The 21,254-nt window shown below is 35.0% G+C and overlaps 1 protein-coding gene across 2 annotated transcripts in view; it reads right to left on the reverse strand.

Moving 5' to 3' along the window:
* Nucleotides 1-8,777: 8,777 nt before the first annotated feature.
* hoxc3a (homeobox C3a) overlaps nucleotides 8,778-21,254 on the reverse strand; it is a 42,722-nt gene continuing 30,245 nt past the window's right edge. For both annotated transcript variants that reach the window (XM_056449504.1, XM_056449503.1), the window contains exons 3-4: nucleotides 12,143-12,770; nucleotides 8,778-10,099 (exon numbers count right to left, since the gene is read on the reverse strand). In XM_056449504.1, the coding sequence (XP_056305479.1) occupies nucleotides 9,732-10,099; nucleotides 12,143-12,527 (753 nt within the window). In that variant the 5' untranslated portion in view covers nucleotides 12,528-12,770 and the 3' untranslated portion in view covers nucleotides 8,778-9,731. The remainder of the gene's footprint in view (nucleotides 10,100-12,142; nucleotides 12,771-21,254) is intronic.

The raw sequence follows: 21,254 nt of genomic DNA on the forward strand, positions 1-21,254 counted from the left end.
TGATATATATATACACAAATATATTATTGTAAAGCATCCAATAAAAAGTATACATTTAAAGGAGAGATCTGTAAGGGATGTCCTTATTGAATGCCAGATCGACTTGCTTATGTTACATTAAATATTAAAACAGAAATGCATTTTCCTTTTGTGAACTATTTGCACTAATTAATAAATATATGTAATTGCAGTGATTTTAATTGAGTTTGGGCTTGGGCTGCACAATATATTGTTTCAGCATCGATATCGCAATGTGATCGTTCTCAATAGTCACATCACGAGTATACGCAATGTTGAGTCTGGATTATAATGGATCATTTCGCAAGTGTTTTTTGAGGCCTGTGATGACTGTGAGGATTTTAAAAGCATTCAGGCTTAATATATTGTACCATTTGTATATGACAGATTTCATTTTCTTTTTCGGTTTAGTCCCTTTATTAATCTGGGGTCGCCACAGCGGAATGAACCAACTTATCCAGCACATGTTTTACGCAGCGGATGCCCTTGAAGCCACAACCCAACACTGGGAAACACCCACACACTCTTGCATTCACACACATACAGTTGAAGTCAGAATTATTAATTATTAGCCCCCTTTGAATTTTTTTTCTTTTTTAAATATTTCACAAATGATGTTTAACAGAGCAAGGAAATTTTCACAGAATGTCTGATAATATTTTTTCTTCTGGTGAAAGTCTTATTTGTTTTATTTTGGCTAGAATTAAAGTAGTTTTTAAGGTCTGCTTAAATTAACCATTTTAAGGTCAAAATTATTAGCCCTTTTAGGCTATTTTTTTCCGATTGTCTACAGAACAAACCATGTATTGTTAATTAGGCAACAAGAACTTGCCTAATTACCCTGACCTACCTAGTTAACCTAATTAACCTAGTTAAGCCTTTAAATGTCACTTTAAGCTGTATAGAAGTGTCTTGAAAAATATCTAGTCAAATATTACTTACTGTCACTACGGTAAAGAAAAAAGAAATAAGTTATTAGAAATGGGTTATTAAAATTATGTTTAGAAATTTGTTGAAAAAAGTCTTCTCGCCGTTAAACCGATATTGGGGGAAAAATTCAGGCTAATAATTCAGGGGGGCTAATAATTCTGACTTCAACTGTACACAATGGCCAATTTAGCTTATTCAATTCACCTATAGCGTATGTCTTTGGAAAACCGGAGCACCCGGAGGAAACCAAGAAATGCCACAGAAATGCCAACTGACCCAGCAGAGGCTCGAACCTGGGACTTTATTCCTTTGAGGCGATCGTGCTACCCACTGCGTCACCGTGCTGTCCGTGTATGACAAATTAAAACAAAAAAATTTATTAAATTGAGACTATGCAGTATTATTTTACATTTGATTTTTCAATTACTGTATACCTGAATACAGTTTGACTCCTCAGAAAACAATAAAATGCTGTTTATCTATGCTTGTAAACAGTTTCTTATATTTTATGAATATGCACTGCCCTACAGAATCATCTCTATAAATTTTTGCAAAAAGTTAATAAGTTAAAAAGCAGTATATTCATATTGCAATGTATATCGCAGAATAAAAAACACTGTGATGTTAGATTTTTCCAATATCGTGCAGCCCTGTTGTGGGCCATTATATGCATTTTATCAAAATTATATGGCTTACGAATTATGTTGACCTGTTTTTACACCTGGATTACTTGTATCCTCAAATTTACTCTTAGATAGAAGAAAATGGTTCATTTAAAATTTAAGAGGTGTTTAAATTAATATAAGTTTTTAATATAGGTTATGATTCTTAATCCTTTGTGGCATGTACCAAATATATATTTTCTAGATTTATTAATATTTTACACCAAATTGTGTATCATTCAGTATTTATTGGTATCAGACAGAAATTTATTATCGTTCATGGTGTTATTTTAGTACAGTTTCGATATTGTTGTAATTTGTATTTTCTGTTTTCATTGATTTTTATTATTTTTTTATTTTGTTAAGTGTTTTATATTACATGTCTGTATAATTTTATTATATATTTTAGTTGTTTTAGTTTAACAAGTTAAATAAAAAGAAATGCATTCAATTGGCAGCAAGATTTTTTTATATTTATTTATTTATTTAGTTTATTTAATATCAAGTAACAGAAACAGTTTTACTTTTATAGTTTTTTAAAAATAACACTTGTTCAATGAGTAATATCTTCATAAATAACAGATGACGTTCATATGGCTTTGTTTTTTATTTCTCTCTCTAAATGTTGTATAGCAATGCATTAGCGATGGACATCTGTCATTGTTAGCCCATATCTATCATGTTAAAGAGGAACTTGAATCATATCAAAGACAGCTTTGGATCAATCCACTCATGTAGTGTGGAGAGTTTGCGCTGTTCACCCTGTGTGGTTTTAAATGCCTAAAAATAGGTCTTTTTATATTGTGAGTGGCCGCTCTCTCTCATCCGCTGTGATCTTTTCGCCAGAGGTCGTGTAATGCGCCTTAATGTGCTCGTAAATCATGGCTGGTCAGTTCAAGCACACAAGAATGTAAAGAATTCAGCGCAGCCTCCATCTTTCTCTCTCTTCTGCTTTCTTCAAGTCAGTCCACTAAATCTTTTCCTCCTGAACACTCAAAGAGGAATTTCTCTGCAGCTGATTTTCTGCAAATTAATTACATATTGAGCTCAGTGATGGATGTAGAAATGGAGTGGAGCTGTTGTGCTGTTCTCTTTACTGTGAACTAAAGCTCATACAGTTCTGTGTCTGAATTAGATCTTGAGCTGCCTTTAGTTTACTGGCAGATTTCTTATTTGTGGTGTGGTTTCCTATACACTGCACTGCAGTGCAAATATAACAATTGTTTTATGACTACTATTTTTCAATTTTATTTTGAGACCATGTAATAGGTTAAATGTATAAGATAGTAAATTAAAATTATATATTTCTTTATTTATGAAAATATTCTTTTTTTTTTTTTTATAAAAATATGTATGTTTAATAATATATTTGTGTAAGGTCCAAAGACATGTGCTATAGGTGAATTGAATAAACTAAATTGGCTGTAGTGTATGAGTGTGTTTCAGTAAGTGAGTGTATGGGTGTTTCTTATGCTCAGTTGCGGCTGGAAGGGCATCCACTGCATAAAACATACAGTATGCCAGAGTAACTGTCGACTCATTCTGCTGTGGTGACCCCTAATAAATCAGGGACTAAGCCAAAGGATAGTGAGTGAATGATATATACATAGTGGTGTGAAAGTGTTTGCCCTTTACAGATTTCTTATTTTTGCATGTTTTTCACACCTTAATGTTTCATGTCATCAAACAAATTTACATTTTAGTCAAAGATAACTCAAGTAAACACATCATGAAGGTTTTTAGAGGAAAACAAAATCCAAAACGACATAGCCCTGTGTGAATAAGTGTTTTTCCCCTGTTTAAACCTAACTTAAGTCTGGTTTATTACACCTGAGTTCAGTTTCTCTAGCCACACACAGGCCTGATTACTTCCACATCTGTTCACCCATTCGAGAAATCACTTTAGACCTGACTGACAAAGTGAAGGAGACCAAAAGATCCTCAAAAGCTGGACATCATGCCGAAATTCAAAAACAAATGAAAAAAGAAAATTGAGATCTACCAGTCAGTAAAAGGTAATAAATCCATTTCTAAAGCTAGACTGCTGCGATCCTCAGTGAGAGCCATTATCTACAAATGGCAAAAACATGGAACCGTGGAGAACCTTCACAGGAGTGGCCGGCTGACCAAAATTACCTCAAGAGTATTTAAGAGCTCACAGAACTCATAAGTTTATAAGAAGACCTCACAACAACACAAAAAGTACTGCAGGCCTCACTTGCCTCAGTTAAGGTGAGTGTTCATAAGTCCTTAAGAGAGACTTAAGAGAAAAATGGTTTGCATGGCAGAGTTCCAAGACGAAAACAATTACTGAGTTAAAAGAACAATGATCCCCAAGACTTTTGGAAAAATACTCTGTAGACTGATGAGATGACTTTTTTGAAGATATGTGTCCCATTATGTGTGGCGTAAAATGTGGTGGTGGTAGTGTGATAATCTGTCCCTATTTTGCTGCTTCAGGACCTGGAAGACAAAATAAAATCATAAATGAAACCATGAATTTTGCTGTTTACCAAAATATCCTGAAGGATAATGTCTGGCCATCTGTTAGTGACCTCAAGCTGAAGCAAACTTGGGTTCTACAGTAAGACAATGATACGAAGCACACCAACAAGTCCACTTCTGAATGGCTGAGAAAAAACTACTTGAAGACTTAGGAGTGACCTAGTCAAAATCCTGATCTGGATTCAATTGAGATGCTGTGGCATGACATTAAAAAGGTGGTTCATGCTCAAACTCTCCAATGTGGCTGAATTACAACTATTCTGCAAAGATGAGCCAAAATCCCCCCACAGTGCTGTAATAAACTCATAGCAAGTTATCCACACTGGACCCATATCAGTTTGCCTACCGTGGCAACAGGATCACAGAAGATGCAGTCTCCATAGCACTGCACTCTGTCCTCACACACCTGGACAATAAAAACACTTATGCACGAATGCTGCTTGTTGACTTCAGCTCAGCATTCAACACTGTCATACCCTCTAAGTTAATGATCAAACTTAGAGACCTGGATATCGACACGTCACTCTGCTACTGGGTTATGGACTTTCTGACTAACAGACCTCAGAATGTTAGATCAGGCCACATCTGCTCCAGCACCATCACACTCAACACTGGTGTACTACAGGGCTGTGTGCTGAGCCCCTTCCTCTACTCCCTTTTTACCATCGACTGTAGGCCCGTGAACAGATCTAACACCATTATCAAATTTGCAGATGACACCACAGTGATTGGTCTAATCAGTAACAATGATGAGACTGCCTACAGGGAGGAGATACAGCATCTAGTCACTTGGTGCACCGACAATAATCTGCTCCTTAACACCACCAAGACCAAGGAGCTCATTGTGGACTTCAGGAAGGGACGAACAGGCTCGCATGATCCCATCCACATCAATGGGATGGCCGTTGAGCCGGTCTCATCCTTCAAATTCCTGGGGACACACATCCCAAAGGACCTTTCCAAGACCACCAACAGCCTGGTCAAGAAGGCTCACCAGCGCCTATTTTTCTTAAGTCAACTTAAGAACAACCAGCTGTCATTTGCTGTCTTGGTGAACTTCTACCGCTGCACAATAGAAAGCATCCTGACCAACTGCGTCACAGTCTGGTATGGAAGCTGCTCTGTTGCTGAGCGTAAGGCACTGCAGCGGGTGGTGAAAACTGCCCAATGCATCACAGGGACCACTCTGCCAGCCATAGAGAACATCCAGAAGCAACACTGTCTGCGCAGAGCACGCAGTATTCTCAAGGACACCTCTCACCCTGCTCACAGACTGTTTTCTCTCCTGCCTTCCGGCAGGCGCTTCAGGCTCCCCCGGACAAAAACCAGCAAACTGAGGAACAGCTTTTTCCCCAGAGCTGTCTCCCTTTTGAACTTTGCCCCCCACTGACACTTTTGCCTCCCTAATACACCCCCACTCTACTCATAACTTATACTCCTTACAATCACTGCACTATTTAACATTTGCACACTTACAATTTTAAAATTGCACATATTCATTGCACTACATTGCACCGATTAATTTATTTGAACTGTAAATACCCACTTCACATGGACATTTGTAATTTTATATACACCCAGTGTACATATACATTTGTAATTATGTTTATCTATCTGCACACTTCTGATTATTAATAGCATCCTGTACATAAATTCATTTATTGTAAATCTCTGTTCATAGCTAATACAACCTGTATAAAATGTTCATAGTACATCCATCTGTAAATATCACCATAGTTTTTCTATAACTGCACTTTATAACTTATACCTGTATCCTGCACTTGCTGCTATTGCACTCCTAGTTAGACCTAAACTGCATTTCATTGCCTTGTACTTATACTGTACATGTGTAATGACAATAAAGTTGCATCTAATCTAATCTTGAAAAACAAAATGCTTGATTGCAGTTGTTGCTGCTAAGAGTGGCAAAACCAGGTATTAGCTTTATGAGCAAACAGCTTTTTTACACAGGGCTATGTAGTTTTGTATTTTGTTTTCTCTTAATAATAATAACCTTAATTTTAATCTTCATGATGTAATTACTTATTATTCTTCATTGATAATTACATTTGTTTGATGGAAACATTAAAAAGATAAACATGGAAAAAAGTAAAAAATCAGTAAACTATTGTTTGTATGTCTACATATAAACATATACATAAATTATTATTATATTTACAATAATTTGTCAAAATACAAACACTCAAATTTAACAAAATTACACATAATTTATTAAAAGTATTGTTTTACAATTATTAAAAATTATATTTAATTATTTATGAAACAAAACAACATACATATTTATGATTTATTATTTTGGTCTGTTTCAAAGTGTGCGTGTTTGTGTTTGTGTTTGTGTGTGTTTGTGTTTGTGTGTATATATATAAATGTCTTGTTGGTGCCAGAGGTCAGAGGAGAATGGCCAGACTGGTTTGAGCTAATAGAAGGACAACAGTAACCTAAATAACCGCTCGTTACAACCGAGGTCTAAAGAGGAGCATCTCTGAACACACAACACATTTAGCCTTTAGGCGGATGAACTACAGCAGCAGAAGTCCACCGCAGGTGCCACTCCGATCAGATAAGAACAGAAAACTAAGACTACAATTTGCACAGGCTCACCAAAATTGGACAATAGAAGATTGGAAAAACGTTGCCTGGTCTGAGTCTCAATTTCTCCTGCGACAATCTCATGGTAGGGTCAGAATTTGACATCAACAACTTGGATCCATCCTGCTTGGTATCAATGGTTCAGGCTGGTGGTGTAATGGTGTTGGGAATATTTTCTTGGCACACTTTGGGCCCATTGGAAGCAATTGAAAAATCGCGTCAACGCCACAGCCTACCTGAGTATTGTTGCTGACTATGTCCATCCCTTTATGACCACAGTGTAACCATCATCTGATGGCTAATTCCAGCAAGATAACTCGCCATGTCATAAAGTGTGAATCATCTCAGACTGGTTTCTTGAACATGACAATGAGTTCACTGTACTCAAATGGCCTCCACAGTCACCAGAACTCAATCCAATATAGCACCTTTGGGATGTGGTGGAACGGGAGATTTGCATCATGGATGTGCAGCCGACAAATCTGCAGCGACTGCGTGATGTTATCATGTCAATATGGACCAAAATCTCTGAAGAATATTTCCAGTACCTTTTTGAATCCATGTCACGAAGGATTAAGGCAGTTCTGAAGGCAAAAGGGGGTCCAACCTGGTATTAGTAAGGTGTGGATTGAAAAAACATATTGCTTAAGGTGGCCAGCAATGCCTGGCCAACCAAAATTATCTCAAGAGCATCCAAGAGCTCACAGACAACCTCACAACAACATCCAAAGTATTGCAGGCCTCACTTGCCTCACTATTTACCTTAATATACTATACATTTTAGGAACATTTTTTTTTAGAAAAATTTTTGAAAATCTTTTTTTTTTTTTTCTTTTTATTAAATTATGATTATGACCATGCACTAATGGTTTATTAAGAACATTAGATTTGATATTTTCTGTCTACATGGAGGTTTTAAATTCCATGTAACCAAGCAAGCAGACTAGGTTAGATACAGTTTAAATACAGCAGAGTGCTCAGCTTTCCGTTTAGTTGCACTAAAGGGGCCACCGGGAGGCCAACTCCTACTTTGCATATGGAGCACTGCTGCATTGTGATGAATGTTGAGTTCAGCAGTGCAGCACAGACACGGCTCCATCCTCTCGCGGCCACTCGTATAAAGATATGTTCGCACGCTTATCTGCAAATTACACTATCAGATTATTTATTTAGCTCTGTGGTTTAGCCTCAACAATTCATTACAGGATCGTTTGTTCCTTTAATCAGAATGAATGGAATAAAGGCCTATTTCCATCCTCTTGATTACACGTGCCGCATTGTAATCTATAAACGGAAACAAGGTTGAGAATATAGTTAAACCTATGATTAATCGCGCAACGCTGCCAAGAGTATTGAAATTAGTTAAGCCAGTGGTTTCTAACCCTCTAGGAATGGAGTTGAGAAGCACTTAAGGCTACTAAGTTAGGCTACTAATTATATCGTGTCTAGATTGATTTACGCAAGAATGACTGAATGAAATTGCTCAATTAGTTCAAATTTCAGCCGAAGTTAATATTTTTGAAAAGGTAGATTTTGCTGTTCCGTGCTTAGCTTATAAAATGACACACGGCGACGTCCTAATTAAACATAATTAATCAAAATGAGTTATTGCCTGCCTTGCCAGGGGCGGTGCCCACAAGCCTTGGCGTCTCCACCAGTAATGTTACTGTATAGTCCAAATTTGCTAGGATGCAATAATAGACTGTTTTTACAGGGGGGGAAGGCAGATCTTGTTTCTCTGGATGTATTTCAGTTCCTGTACTAGAGAGGAGTGTGTTGGAAGAGAAGCGCACAGCCTGTCATTTGGCCCAGCGGGTTGAGCACTTGTGAAGCTGAGAGAGAGAGAGAGAGCCTTGTCTAAATGATTAATGTTGCGAGGTTGGTAGGCGGAGGCGGAGAAAGGCATATATGTAAGGTTATGTTTTAAGAATACAAAGTACAGTATTGCCTAATTCAAAAAGTATCAAGTAAGATTCACAGAAGCACCTTTAAGCTAAATTAGGACTCACTATTAACTGTTTTTACTAAACAAAGAGCACAGTGACAACATCATTGTCAGCTACATGTATTAAAATCACCTTTATTGACAATCCTGAAGGATTAAATCAGTTTGAAACAACCACATTTCGGTTTCAAAATGCATGCTTTTTTATCAAATACAGACAGGTTACAATTAAAGTGGTATAAATTACAAATATGCACATATTTTACATCGCAGCTGCCATGTTCACACTTTCATGTACATGAATGGGTAAAATAAAAACACTATGAATGCATTGATATAGCATTGTGACAGTCCTGTTTCGCTCTTTCATTCATTTTGTCAGTCGAAATGCTAAAAATTCGGACTTAAACCCACCTACTTTCAGTATAAAGCAGAAAAAAGTCAAATACATTGTTAATAGTAGAGCAGGTCAGTAAGGTTTAACACGGAACAATTCTGGCCATCATAATAAACAGCGCTGCAAGTTGTACGTTTTAGCTCATGCCTTGGGAAAAGTAGCATATCATTTTGAGAGTAATAAAAAATGTGTTGTGCACTTAAAAAGTTGAGCAGATGTTAATGACCATTCAAAGTCTTGAATGCCCTTTTAAAATTGTATTTTCTGTGCCCAAGAGATAAACTTGCACAAGTGGGTTTGCAATAAATCTTGGTGCTTTGCAAAGATATTAGTACAGCAGTTTATGCACAATAGAAACTAACTCTGATGTGTAGTAGCTGATAACATGTAATCTGGTTCAAAGCGAGCTTGCCTATTGAACTCTTCCAAGTTAACTTTGCACACAAATCATCATCCAGGGGCAATTAATCATGAATGTTTTTAAATATAAATCATGTCAGAGAGAGTTACAAATGGGGAAATAGCTGACCAGTGACAGATAATGTACATGTTTTGTAGAAATTTCATTCATTTATTCATTTTCGGTCTTGATGGTTGATGCAGATCACTACCAATGTATAAGTTCTGAAAGCAAAAGTCACCAGTTATCAGACTTTCTGTAGTTTCACCAGTTCATTGATGGTGTTTCATAGTTATTCTGGAATTTCAGTGGCACTGGAGAATCCGTTGTGCTGCCGCTAATTATTAATGGTTGGTTTTCTGTTTCCAGGTAGGTGCAAAAGGACTTTGCCGTTGACTTTTCCTTGTGATCCTTCTTATACTTCATGCGACGGTTTTGGAACCAGATTTTAATCTGCCGGTCGGTGAGCTTCAGCAGCTCAGCCATTTCAAGTCTCCGGTTGCGGCACAGGTAAGCGCTGAAGTGAAACTCCTTCTCCAACTCCAGCAGCTGAGAGGAGGTGAACGCCACACGAGCCCGTTTACCGCTGTTATCCCGTACAACTGCTTCACCATTGCTGTATTTAGAATCACCTAGAAAATATGCAGATATACAGAAGTGTTTAGGCATACCAGATATGTCAAACACAGACTGCTGCACGGGTTTAGACAGTGAACAGAACTCTCATCCCAGATTATTTATTTACTGTGTTGCATAACATCATACCAGAGCAAATCTCTGTGATGCCTAAACTGTGCTGATGAAAATGAAGCATGACATCCTTGAATATGCTCGGCGCATATTTAAACCCCCAGTGATAAATCAGTGTACTGAGAATCCAACACACTGTCTGTGGGCAGACCACTGTTGGTAGACTAATCACTAAGTTAATTATCCATTTCACATGATTTCTACTGTGGTTAGATTCCTAATGATTTGTGTGTGGATTTTTTTTAATCTATTGTCCTTCTTAGCAATATCCTAAAAATTAACATTACACTTACACATTTTAGGAATTTCTTCAATTGAACACCAAACAAGATATTAATCCATTGGCATCCATTGTAGGAAAAAACATACTATACTTTTTGGGTGAATTAACCCTTTTTTGACTTAAAAAAAAAATAAAGGTTCTCGGCATTGCTTGTTCCACTAAGAGCTTTTAAGATTAATATAACCTTTCCAATCCTCAAAAGATTATTTGTAGTGTAAAAAGGTTTGTCAAGTTATTAAATGCTTTTCACACTTTGAAAATAAAGGTTTCTTAAGTATTGAACAATTACTAAAAAATGCCCTTCCCCACATTATCTTAATAGTATCATCTCAATACTCTCTTAAAAGTAAAGGTTATTTCTGCACAATATATCACAAAATTAGATTATTTATGATAGATTAATAGATAAAGATATTATCATTTTGACCATGTTGTTTTACACTTGATTGTTCAGTTTTTGTACTTGAATACTGTAAAGCACTGTTTATGTATTTACTTGTGATTGTAATTTATTATTTATGCAGAAAAAGACTCCCAGTTGATCCAAGTTAATGAAATCTTTCCAAGTAAAGCTGTTCCAATCCTCTGTTGATATTATATTCATATTGTAATGTATGTCGTGGCCAAACAAAATATCGTAATGTCAGGTTTTTCCAATATCATGCAGTCCTTGTTATTTAAATATAAACCTTTTGAAACCTTTTAGAGTCTCATTCTTGAATATGTTGTAGAGAAGCTATTCTATTGTGAATGTAGGAATCTGACTTTGGGCTTAAACAAGTGAAACAGTTTTATCTGTGTGACCCAGAAAAGCATAGCCTCAGACAATATACAATTTTCACTGAAGATGTTTTTTTTATTATTCTGCTGCTTAGTAAAAGTTTAAATTTAATCAAGTTCACAGAACAACTGGCTGTGTCTAGAAATTATTACTTTCCCTAGAAGTTCTATTCTTTCCCTCCTTTTTATGCAGCATATACAGTGGCTACACTTTTGTCTTGAGAACATATTATTACTTGATGAATCATTATTATAACACCACAATCCATATACCTTATATATATATATATATGTATGTATATATATATATGTATATATATATGTATATATGTACATATGTGTGTATATATATATATATATATATATATATATATATATATATATATATATATATATATATATATATATATATATATATATATATATTGTTTTTTTTTTTTTTTGTAAGTGTTCAGTAACCATGTATATACGCCACAGTCTTTTGTTGCATCCACATTACACTTAGTTTCTTAATCACCACAACAGATCACAATGAAACTTTTTAATGCGTTTGGTGTTGTAATTCTTAAATGTATTTTCTGGAAAAACACATATTTTAATAGTGAAGATGGAAATGTTTCCTGTGAGTGCATGTTCAGTTTGTGTTTTAGGAGAAATTTAAAAAAATGATTAATAACAAGTTCTCAATTGTGTTGGTCATTGACATCAATGTTTAAGTGACAAATCACACTGACATCGAACCAAATCCGACACCGCTGTTATTCATTATCGACTAAAATATGACTGACTGATTAGATTAAGTGGGTATTTCCAAGCAATACAAATCAATATGCATATTTTTACTTAAGTCGTGTTCTCTCACCTGTTTCCATGGCGTTAATGTTGCTGAAGTGCGTAGGTGCATGTGTCTCACTCATCCAAGGGTACTTCATGGTTGATAAGCAGGAAGTTGACTGCTCGCACCCCTTGTCTCTTCCCGATGCATTCGCCGGGTCCAGAAAGCGGTTGCCTCCATCAGAGAATGAACATTGATGTTGGACATTCGAGATGTTTTGAAAGTTCCACACGTGGCCTTCATCATTTTCTGATAAACTTTCTTCAGCATGTCGTCTCCACTCAGAACTGTTCTCCTGCAGAGCACAGGGGGAGAAACGTTGCTCCAAATAACAAACATGACATTTATTGCAACATACTTTGTTCAAGTATTCACTGTTAAAATTATATTCGTGAAACGAGTTATTGTTCATCTCTAATCGTCCTAATCACACGGAATATATAATTGTTCATTCGAGGTGTAGGAAAGCCAAAAAGTACACTCACTCGCGTCTTTAATTGTTTGCCAACAAGAGTAAACAATGTAGTCACGTGGTGGCCTCCTCCAATAGCCTTGCGCACTCGGTGTTTGAGTTGTAAACTGCTTGTAAGCAGCCAAACGGTGAATCCGTTTTCATCCGCATTCTTCAACTATTTTGCCATTTCGAGTGATTTTCCTGTGGACAGACGAAAAGCCATGAGCAGGGTGCATACATTACCCTGTCACCGTGCTGACACGAGTTCAGAGAGCGTGATTTGGGAGGTGGGAGGGAGAAAGAGACCCATTTTGGACAGAGAAAAGACATGTCTGGGATCGCGTCGTCTTAGTTTTGCTACAGTGGATTGAAGAATACAGACTTCACTTCCGTGATAATGTTTTATAAAACAATGTTTGAATCCTTGACTGACTTTTCAGTCCTCTTGTGGTAGGTATTTAAAAATGATCGACTTGTTTAGCTTTATGGATAAAAATCTATTAATTTTACGCTTTGCTGTTCTAACAACAGTTCCGTACGCTTGCTAATGTTTTTCAATAGCTTATTTTAAACTGGTTTTAATCTATCGTAAACAGTGATGTAAATTTTAGCGATGCTTTATTATGAATAAAATACATTTTAGTAATAATAGCCTATGGCTACACTGTCTATATTACCGTGATTTGTAAAAATGTAAATACTACGTTTCTTTAATGTGAAGGAAATTGAAACACAAGTAAAAAGAACCTAATATTAATTACGTGTTTATATTTCCGACGTAATTTGAGATTTTTGTTCATTTATACCTGGTGAAAAAGACATCAAGAGGATGTGTGATCAAACACTGGGTGTGGTCAAACAAAGGGATTTTGACTGTCATTGCTGTCTGACAATGTATATCAAAGATGAATCTTCGTGCAATAAAAGAGTATAGTTTTCGATTTTACTGACATAGAAGAGAGTCGTTAAGATGGATGATTGCTAGTCTCTGGTAACCAAAGAAATATTCTTAAATTCATCGTCTGAAGAATGAATTGCATTGACTAATATTTAAAACAATGTCTTGATGAACAAAGAACAGCTCAGATTTGGCGAATTACGACATTTTAATACCAGCAATGAAGTCTTCTGAAACTTGTTGGAGTCTGAAAACATCTTGTTTTTGAAGTCGTTTAAATAATTAGAAATGTATCATGAAATCTTTGTAACTACAATGAATTAGCCTTTGTCATCTGACGTCATATAGCTAATATGGAAGGAAGAGGGTCATTATTGCAGTTGAAAATGTAGCACTTAACCGACCCAGATAGCTTTTTTTCAAACAGTTATTGATATACTAAAGATTCGTTTTGCGCCAATTGCTAATTAAAATTACTGCTTGTAAATAAGATTATACATAAAGTAGCATGTCCAGTCTGAAATTATCATAAAAGACTTCACCCATCCTTTGCATAAGCTGCGGACAGCGGTTGTCTTGCACTAGTGATTAATTGTGCGCAGGCACTGAAAACTAAAGGACTGGTCTCTTTTCATTTACCCTCCACAGTGTCTTGTTTGAGTATTTACTCAGACACTCAGTACTGTCAATAACACGTCTAACGTATTTTCGAAGACAAAGACTGATAGCCTCAACAACTCACTCTTTCTCCTTTAGGGGTATCTTTCATGGATTGTTTATAATAACTGCTCCTAAATCGGCCAGAAAGGCCTGCCACTATGGACAGGTATGCGTTTGAATAATGGTTATCTTAGTCCATGCACACAGGCAAGGTTACTTTAGACTGCATTGAAACAATAACGTGTGAAATGGTAGTATAATCACAGCAACTTAAGTCTTTCAACTAGTTCAATCATAACCATTCATATACTGTTTATTAAACAGAATACCAAAAGAGCCACAGGGCCATCCTCCTCGGTTGTAAGGCGAAAATCAATCTTTTTTTAAAAACGATTTGTTATTTTGAGTTCAGTGAATTGCTGTCACAAGCCTTGTCAAATAGAAGCATTCACTGTGCATATTACAAGTCCGGCTTCTGCCGAGCTCCATCGCTATTAACATGAAATATTACTGCGCCCGAGTGTGCAGGGAATGCAAGTGTACCATAACCACATCCGAATTAAATATTCAATACACGCTATTTAAACAATTTCGATGCATTTTTTATTTTATTAATATTAATATTAATATTTTTGGAAGTGGTGTTGGTGGTGGAGGCTAGGGGAGTTTTTATTATTCGGCTGGTTTTTATGGTCCCCCGTGTACCTTTCATATAATTCAAACTCATCCCTTTTTGTTTGAAAGTCGCCTGTGATCTTGGGAATTTTCTAATTAAAGTAAGTTTGTTCCCTTGTCTCATGCCGCTGGGTCCATTCACTAAATCTGAAAAGGAATCTTTGATGTAGTGGCTCAGCAAGACCATAACTCAGCGCCTCCGCCGGTACACTACAATTCTCAGTGAACTCTGTTTGAACCACGTTGCTGGCAATAAATCATTTTTCTTTCTCTCACAAAAGCGCGCCGGTCGCTCTAGGTGTCAACCCTTTTATAATTCCTCCCTACCTTCTGCGCTCTTGTGGTTGCTGACACAAACAGCTGCATAAAACATCGATAATAACTTCGCTTTAACCGTTTCATGCAAAGATGGCTAAAAACGGGCATGAGGCAAATGTTGAAAATAACAGAGGAGTTAATGGAATGCATCGCAGGCCTGTGCATAAAGCGGTCTATAGCTTTCTTAACCATAACTCCTGTAGCTCAGAGTGTAACCTAACATTTTGGAGAGCATTAATATTTAAACCTGAATATTTGGGGATTAAACACTTAAGAAATACTGATCTTTCTTTATTTCTTTCTGTCTGTCTGTCTGTCTTTCTATTAATTGGAATCCACAAGTAGCAGTTTTGCATATCAATAAAGCACTGCACAGAACAACGGATTAATTTCTTCGATAAACATTAGTAATATCCTGATGATTTTATAGCCATATACTGATAAGAGAGTAAATCCAAAGGCTTTTAATGAGCTGAGGATGTTGTCGCTTATAACGATGCATACAAATGGTGCTGTCTCTGAAAAGCAAAGACTAGATTTATATTTTGGCTGTAGATACGTTGCTGTAAACAATTTGAATTCGAATAAAAATACTGAGATTTAGTACTGAGGTCTCTCAGTTGCCCTGAAACTTGATACGGTTTATTGCTCTGTTACTTCTGTACTATTCACAATTGTTTTACTAGTGATATAACAGGTGATTGTATGTAGGTCTACTATGACAAATAAATATATGTAATAGCTATTATTATTATTATCATACAGAAAATTCTGAAATATAGCTTTAAAGCTGTCCTATAGCTTTAAAGCTGTCCTGTTTGTGCTGTCAACCTGAAACAGTGGTTTCAGGTTGACAGCACAACTTCACTGCACTTGCACCTGTGCCTGTATCATATTTTAGTACAATTTTGCATTCCTATATTCAATGGGGATCATTCATAAAAATGCTAGGAACTCGCAAATTGATTTGTTTTTCTCTTTATTTCTTTGATAATGATATTTGATAATCTAAATACTTCATGAATGATTGTTTAAAAGTCATTGAAATTTCCTATTCATGCTATAAGCTAATGACTTCCAATGATTTTATAGCCAGCCTTTTTGTTTAATCTTCTTTATATAACAGGATTTAGCATGCTAGAAATTATATTCCATGCAAGTAGAGCACGCCTTTTAACCACTGACCGTGTCGTACAGAAAACGTTAATCTACGCCATGCCATCTCTCTATAGAAAAGATGACATTAATCATTGCGGCGCAGCAGCACGTCTAGTGACCTCCTCATGACCGCATATGTTTAGACACATTGCAGACACCCCGGAGAACTGGACAAAAGCCTCAATGCACAATTCTACATCTATACCGTGACACTGGGAACTTCTCAGATGCAGCGAGGGAATCTTTTTTAAGTTATGTCTATGTCGACAATGAATATAACTCACTTCTCATGTGGTTTGTTTGTTTGCAAAATCTGACTAAACAACGAAATATCCGTTCACATGTCTTTTGGTATTGTTCGTTATTTATCTCCATGTATGTGAAAATGATGTGAAACTCATTTATCCTCTCTTTTTGCAAATTGAAGATATTTCCATTTTGCCATAAACGTGCTATTGAACCGTAAAGGATGTACTTGTCTTAAAACTATAAAAGGGTGAAATCTCTTACTTGTGCCCCTACCAAATAAATTGATTTATCCACTACCTTGGTTGCTTTTGTGTGATATGCAAGTATGGGATCCTGATAGTGAGAGATATAAGGAGAAGTGTTCACAGGTGGCTCTTCATCTGACGACCGTTTTCTAACTGCCCCTGCGCTGTTATTCGCTAAATTCTTCATTGTAATGAGACTTTATAGACAGAGACTAGCTAAAGACTACAGGTTAATTCGATAAAAGCAGGATACGCATTGTACCTTTAATCGGTAACTCTGTAAAATCAGGAACTTTTGGTGATAATGGATGTTTTGTTCTGCGTAAGACTCTTCTGGCTTGTTGCCTAGCAACTTGAACAGATCAGAAGTTCACTCATCTCTTCCACTTATCTATCTTACACGAGTATAGCTGAAAGAATTTAATTGTATTGATTAAATTTTAATTCTAATAAGAAAAAAAACACGACACATTAACCCCTTAAATTCCTTGCAAATTTGACCAAATTTTGACTTTTGAATAATGATTGTTTGTCATTTAAAGACTGACTGTTTTAAATATTGGATTACACACCCTGCATTGTTGGTTTACAAAACAATCAAACACACATAATCCTGTTGCACTACACTTGATTTTGGTTTTATTGTTAAAAAAACGTGTTAAATGAGAATCTGAAATATTTTATGGCATACTAAAAAAAATAAAAGTGATTTAGTTTTCAAAATTTTTTTATTTAGATTTCTTTATGAATTGGTCTTAAACTTCATGTTTTACTGATTTTCATATGTGTTAATTCCGGTACTTTAAACCGACATATCAACCATTTGTTAGAGGTTGATATTTTAGAAATTATGGGACGTGTTAAAAAAAAAAATACATTGAATGCGTTATAGCGACATTAGGAGTTAAGAAATGCAATCCATTTTTTTCTATTCTTGGGGCAGTTAAAGGGTTAATATTTCTTAACTTTTTAATTGCCAGATTGTTCTGTGTTATGTAGATCTAATGTGCACATTAAAATGGCAGTCAGTTCCAATGTTGCTGGACTAGACCAAAACTTTTCGGTAATTACAATAAGCACGGATATAGAAAGTTAGGCCTACTCCTTTGGAAAGTCATGTTTCTATCTTTTTTTTTGTTTGTTTGCTTGTTTTTTTGTTTTGTTTTTGTTTTTTAACGTTACGTGTCTAACGCTTATTGCAAAAATATCTTGGCAATGTATTACAATTTTTAAAATATGAATAAAGTTCTCCTGACATATTAATCACATTAAGGACATTTTTAAAACATTTTCGTTGAATAGTTAATATTTAATGATCCAAATGTCATTTTCCACTATTATTTAATAATAATAAAATTTAAGACGTTAAAGGTTCTTCGTGGAGCCACTGATGACAACAGCACTTTTAGCTTATTTTAAGTGTGAACTTAAATTTGAAATGTCATATAACCTTATCAAGTTGAGCTGCAATTTTGCTATTGGCCTGTAGGAGCGCAATGAATTTTTACGATGCAATTGGAGCGCCGATTACTATTTCATGCTACAATTTACAATGCTTTGGAGAAACCGAGCGTAATTGTAATATACGGTAGAATTATGATTTGACGAATTACGCAGTCACGGTGTTTTGAGGTTTTGGAAAACCCAAAGTGCACCCAGGTTATTTTTTATTATGACATGCGTGTACCGCCTTGACCGCTTTTCATTTAGCACTCTTGAAGAAGTAAATGTTCAAATTAAACGATGTTTTTGTTTATTTTTAAGACCAAGACGAAAAATAGCAATCCTTTGTGATCGCATGTCTTTGATTGTGTCTTGATAGGATGTAATTTCACCAAGACAAACTTTTATCATAAAAAATATATATAATCAACATTTGTTAACGAATACAAGCAGTTGATTTCTACAAGTCAAATAAAATAGGAAAAACTAGCCAACATCTTATAAGCAACAACTGTAAAACATTTTAATTATTACTCCAGTCATAACTGCTTTTATTAATATTACCTATAATGATAATAACTAATAATAATAACTATCATTTAATATTGGAGTGATTTGTGAAGGATAATGTGACTGAAGACTAGAGTAATGAAGCTGATAATTCATCTTTAAAATCACTGGAATAAATTATTAAATTGTAAACTACTTTTGAACAGTTATTTTATAGTGCAATAACATTTCACAATTTTACAACTTGTACTGTATATTTTATTATACAAAATGCAGCCTTGGTGAGCAGGAGAAGCTTATTTTAAAACATTTACAAATCGTATATATATATGTATGTATATATATATATATATATATATATATATATATATATATATATATATATATATATATATATATATATATATATATATATATATATATATATAACACGCACTACACACACAAATATAGCTGTGGAATCTTAAACGTTGGGTATTAAATTTAATCAAAACAGTGATATTGTGTATAATGTTATTTATGTATTTATTAAAAATAAATAATATATCTGCGTGTTAAAACAATTGTTATTTTTTGTCGTGTGTCCGCTCTCTCGTTCTGCCTTAGTTTGGGTGGCCATTAGGCATGGCATGTGGGGTCATATCGAGTGTAAAGGTTAAGGGGCAAGACATCAGAACAAAGATTATGGAGATTGTTCAGCGTACTACAGACACCCTCTTCACTCGTGCATTTATTTCGTTTTGCATGGAATGTGCAAAAGTCAAAGGCATGGTTAAACTCTTAGGCATGGGACGCTTACATTTGGAGAGCTGTATTTATGCATTTTATATGTCGAGCGGATATCTAGTGTTAGGATTTCCACATTTCTGGAAAATAACATGGTCTGACCCCCGATTCAACTCTCAGCCCTTTTACGCTGTTCATCAGCTCAGTTTACACAGAGGACCTCATAACAATGCTTAGAACCCTCAGCTTTCATCACTAACTTAATTGCTTTGAGAAGACACTTATCTTACAAAGAGCTAACAAAAAAGCACATTTTTAAATAAAAAGGCAAAACAACAATTCATTCAGTACTTCACAGAACAATGTGGATCCATCATGAATAATGTATTATTTTTAATAAATTATTAATTGATGAAATATGTATTATAACGTGGCTGATACTTTAGTCAAAGATTTGTTGTTTTAGAAAAGATACTTAATTATGAGAATTTCTTTAAGTCAATGAATGGCCAAGTCAGAACTAATAAACAATACTTATGCTGTACAGACAAACGACAAGTCCAACAGTCAAAATCACACACATAACCTAACATTTTATAATTAGCCTACTACTTGTAACTTAATTGTGGAACGTATTTGTGACAGAAACGATCAGCCATTCACCCAATAAGTTTATGTCTCGATAACCAATTAACATGATGGAAATTGAATGCCTTACAACGTGCCAGTGTCAGGTTCAACATAAACACGCAAAGTGTGCTGCTTCACTTCTCGTAGGCGAGGAGTTGATCCTGGGCCTGAAAGGAGATCTGAAGTGCTATATAAGTGCTACTTTAATTTTTAAGGATGTTCCTCGAGGTTCAGTTACCCGAGCACCGCGTAAAAACGTTTGTAAATTAACGAGAACATAAAACCACTCGCAGGACCGTATATGAATCAAAAAGAAAAGTTTGTTTTCAGGTGCACATATGTAATTATTTAATTATTTATTTATTTATTTATTTGTGTGGTGTGTATGTGTGTGTATATATATATATATATATATATATATATATATATATATATATATATATATATATATATATATATAAAATTATATATAATTATATATATATATATATATAATTATATATATATATATATTAATTATATATATATATATAATTATATATATATATATAATTATATATAATTTTATATATATATATATATATATATATATATATATATATATATATATATATATATATATATATAATTATATTTAAAAATCTTTGTTGCTATGCACGACAATTGCGTTATAATGTCGACAATATACAATTAATACATATTTAGAAAAGATTGTAAAATATTTTGGGGCCACAATCATGTGTGCCAATAGCTAAATTCATATATCATAAATGCGCGTTTCTGCAGACAGGTGTTGGTCTTCTTGCTCTCCGTGCTTGTCTCTTGCTCCTCTTCTTCCTACAAGGGCAGGTTCATAAGTCGAAGCACAACAGTTTTTGTTCACCGTGGCACTCACAATTGTTATTGCAAGGCAAACCCTCAATCATATTTTTGATTTATGGACGCATATAAAGAAATGTCCACCACCCTATACAGTTCACATACAGTGCGTATGGGACTGTGGTGTTGTGTCCTTCTCTGTTTTGTAGTCTTGTCACTACCTAGTAATATTCATAATTCCCACATTGGTTTAATTATTAAAATATTACAATTATTTACGACGTATTTATAATTGTAGAAATAAGTAAAAAAATGTTATGCTATAAACGATGTGCAATATGTAAATACAATAAT

Source organism: Danio aesculapii, chromosome 23, assembly GCF_903798145.1.
Source record: "Danio aesculapii chromosome 23, fDanAes4.1, whole genome shotgun sequence".
NCBI lineage: Eukaryota > Metazoa > Chordata > Actinopteri > Cypriniformes > Danionidae > Danio > Danio aesculapii.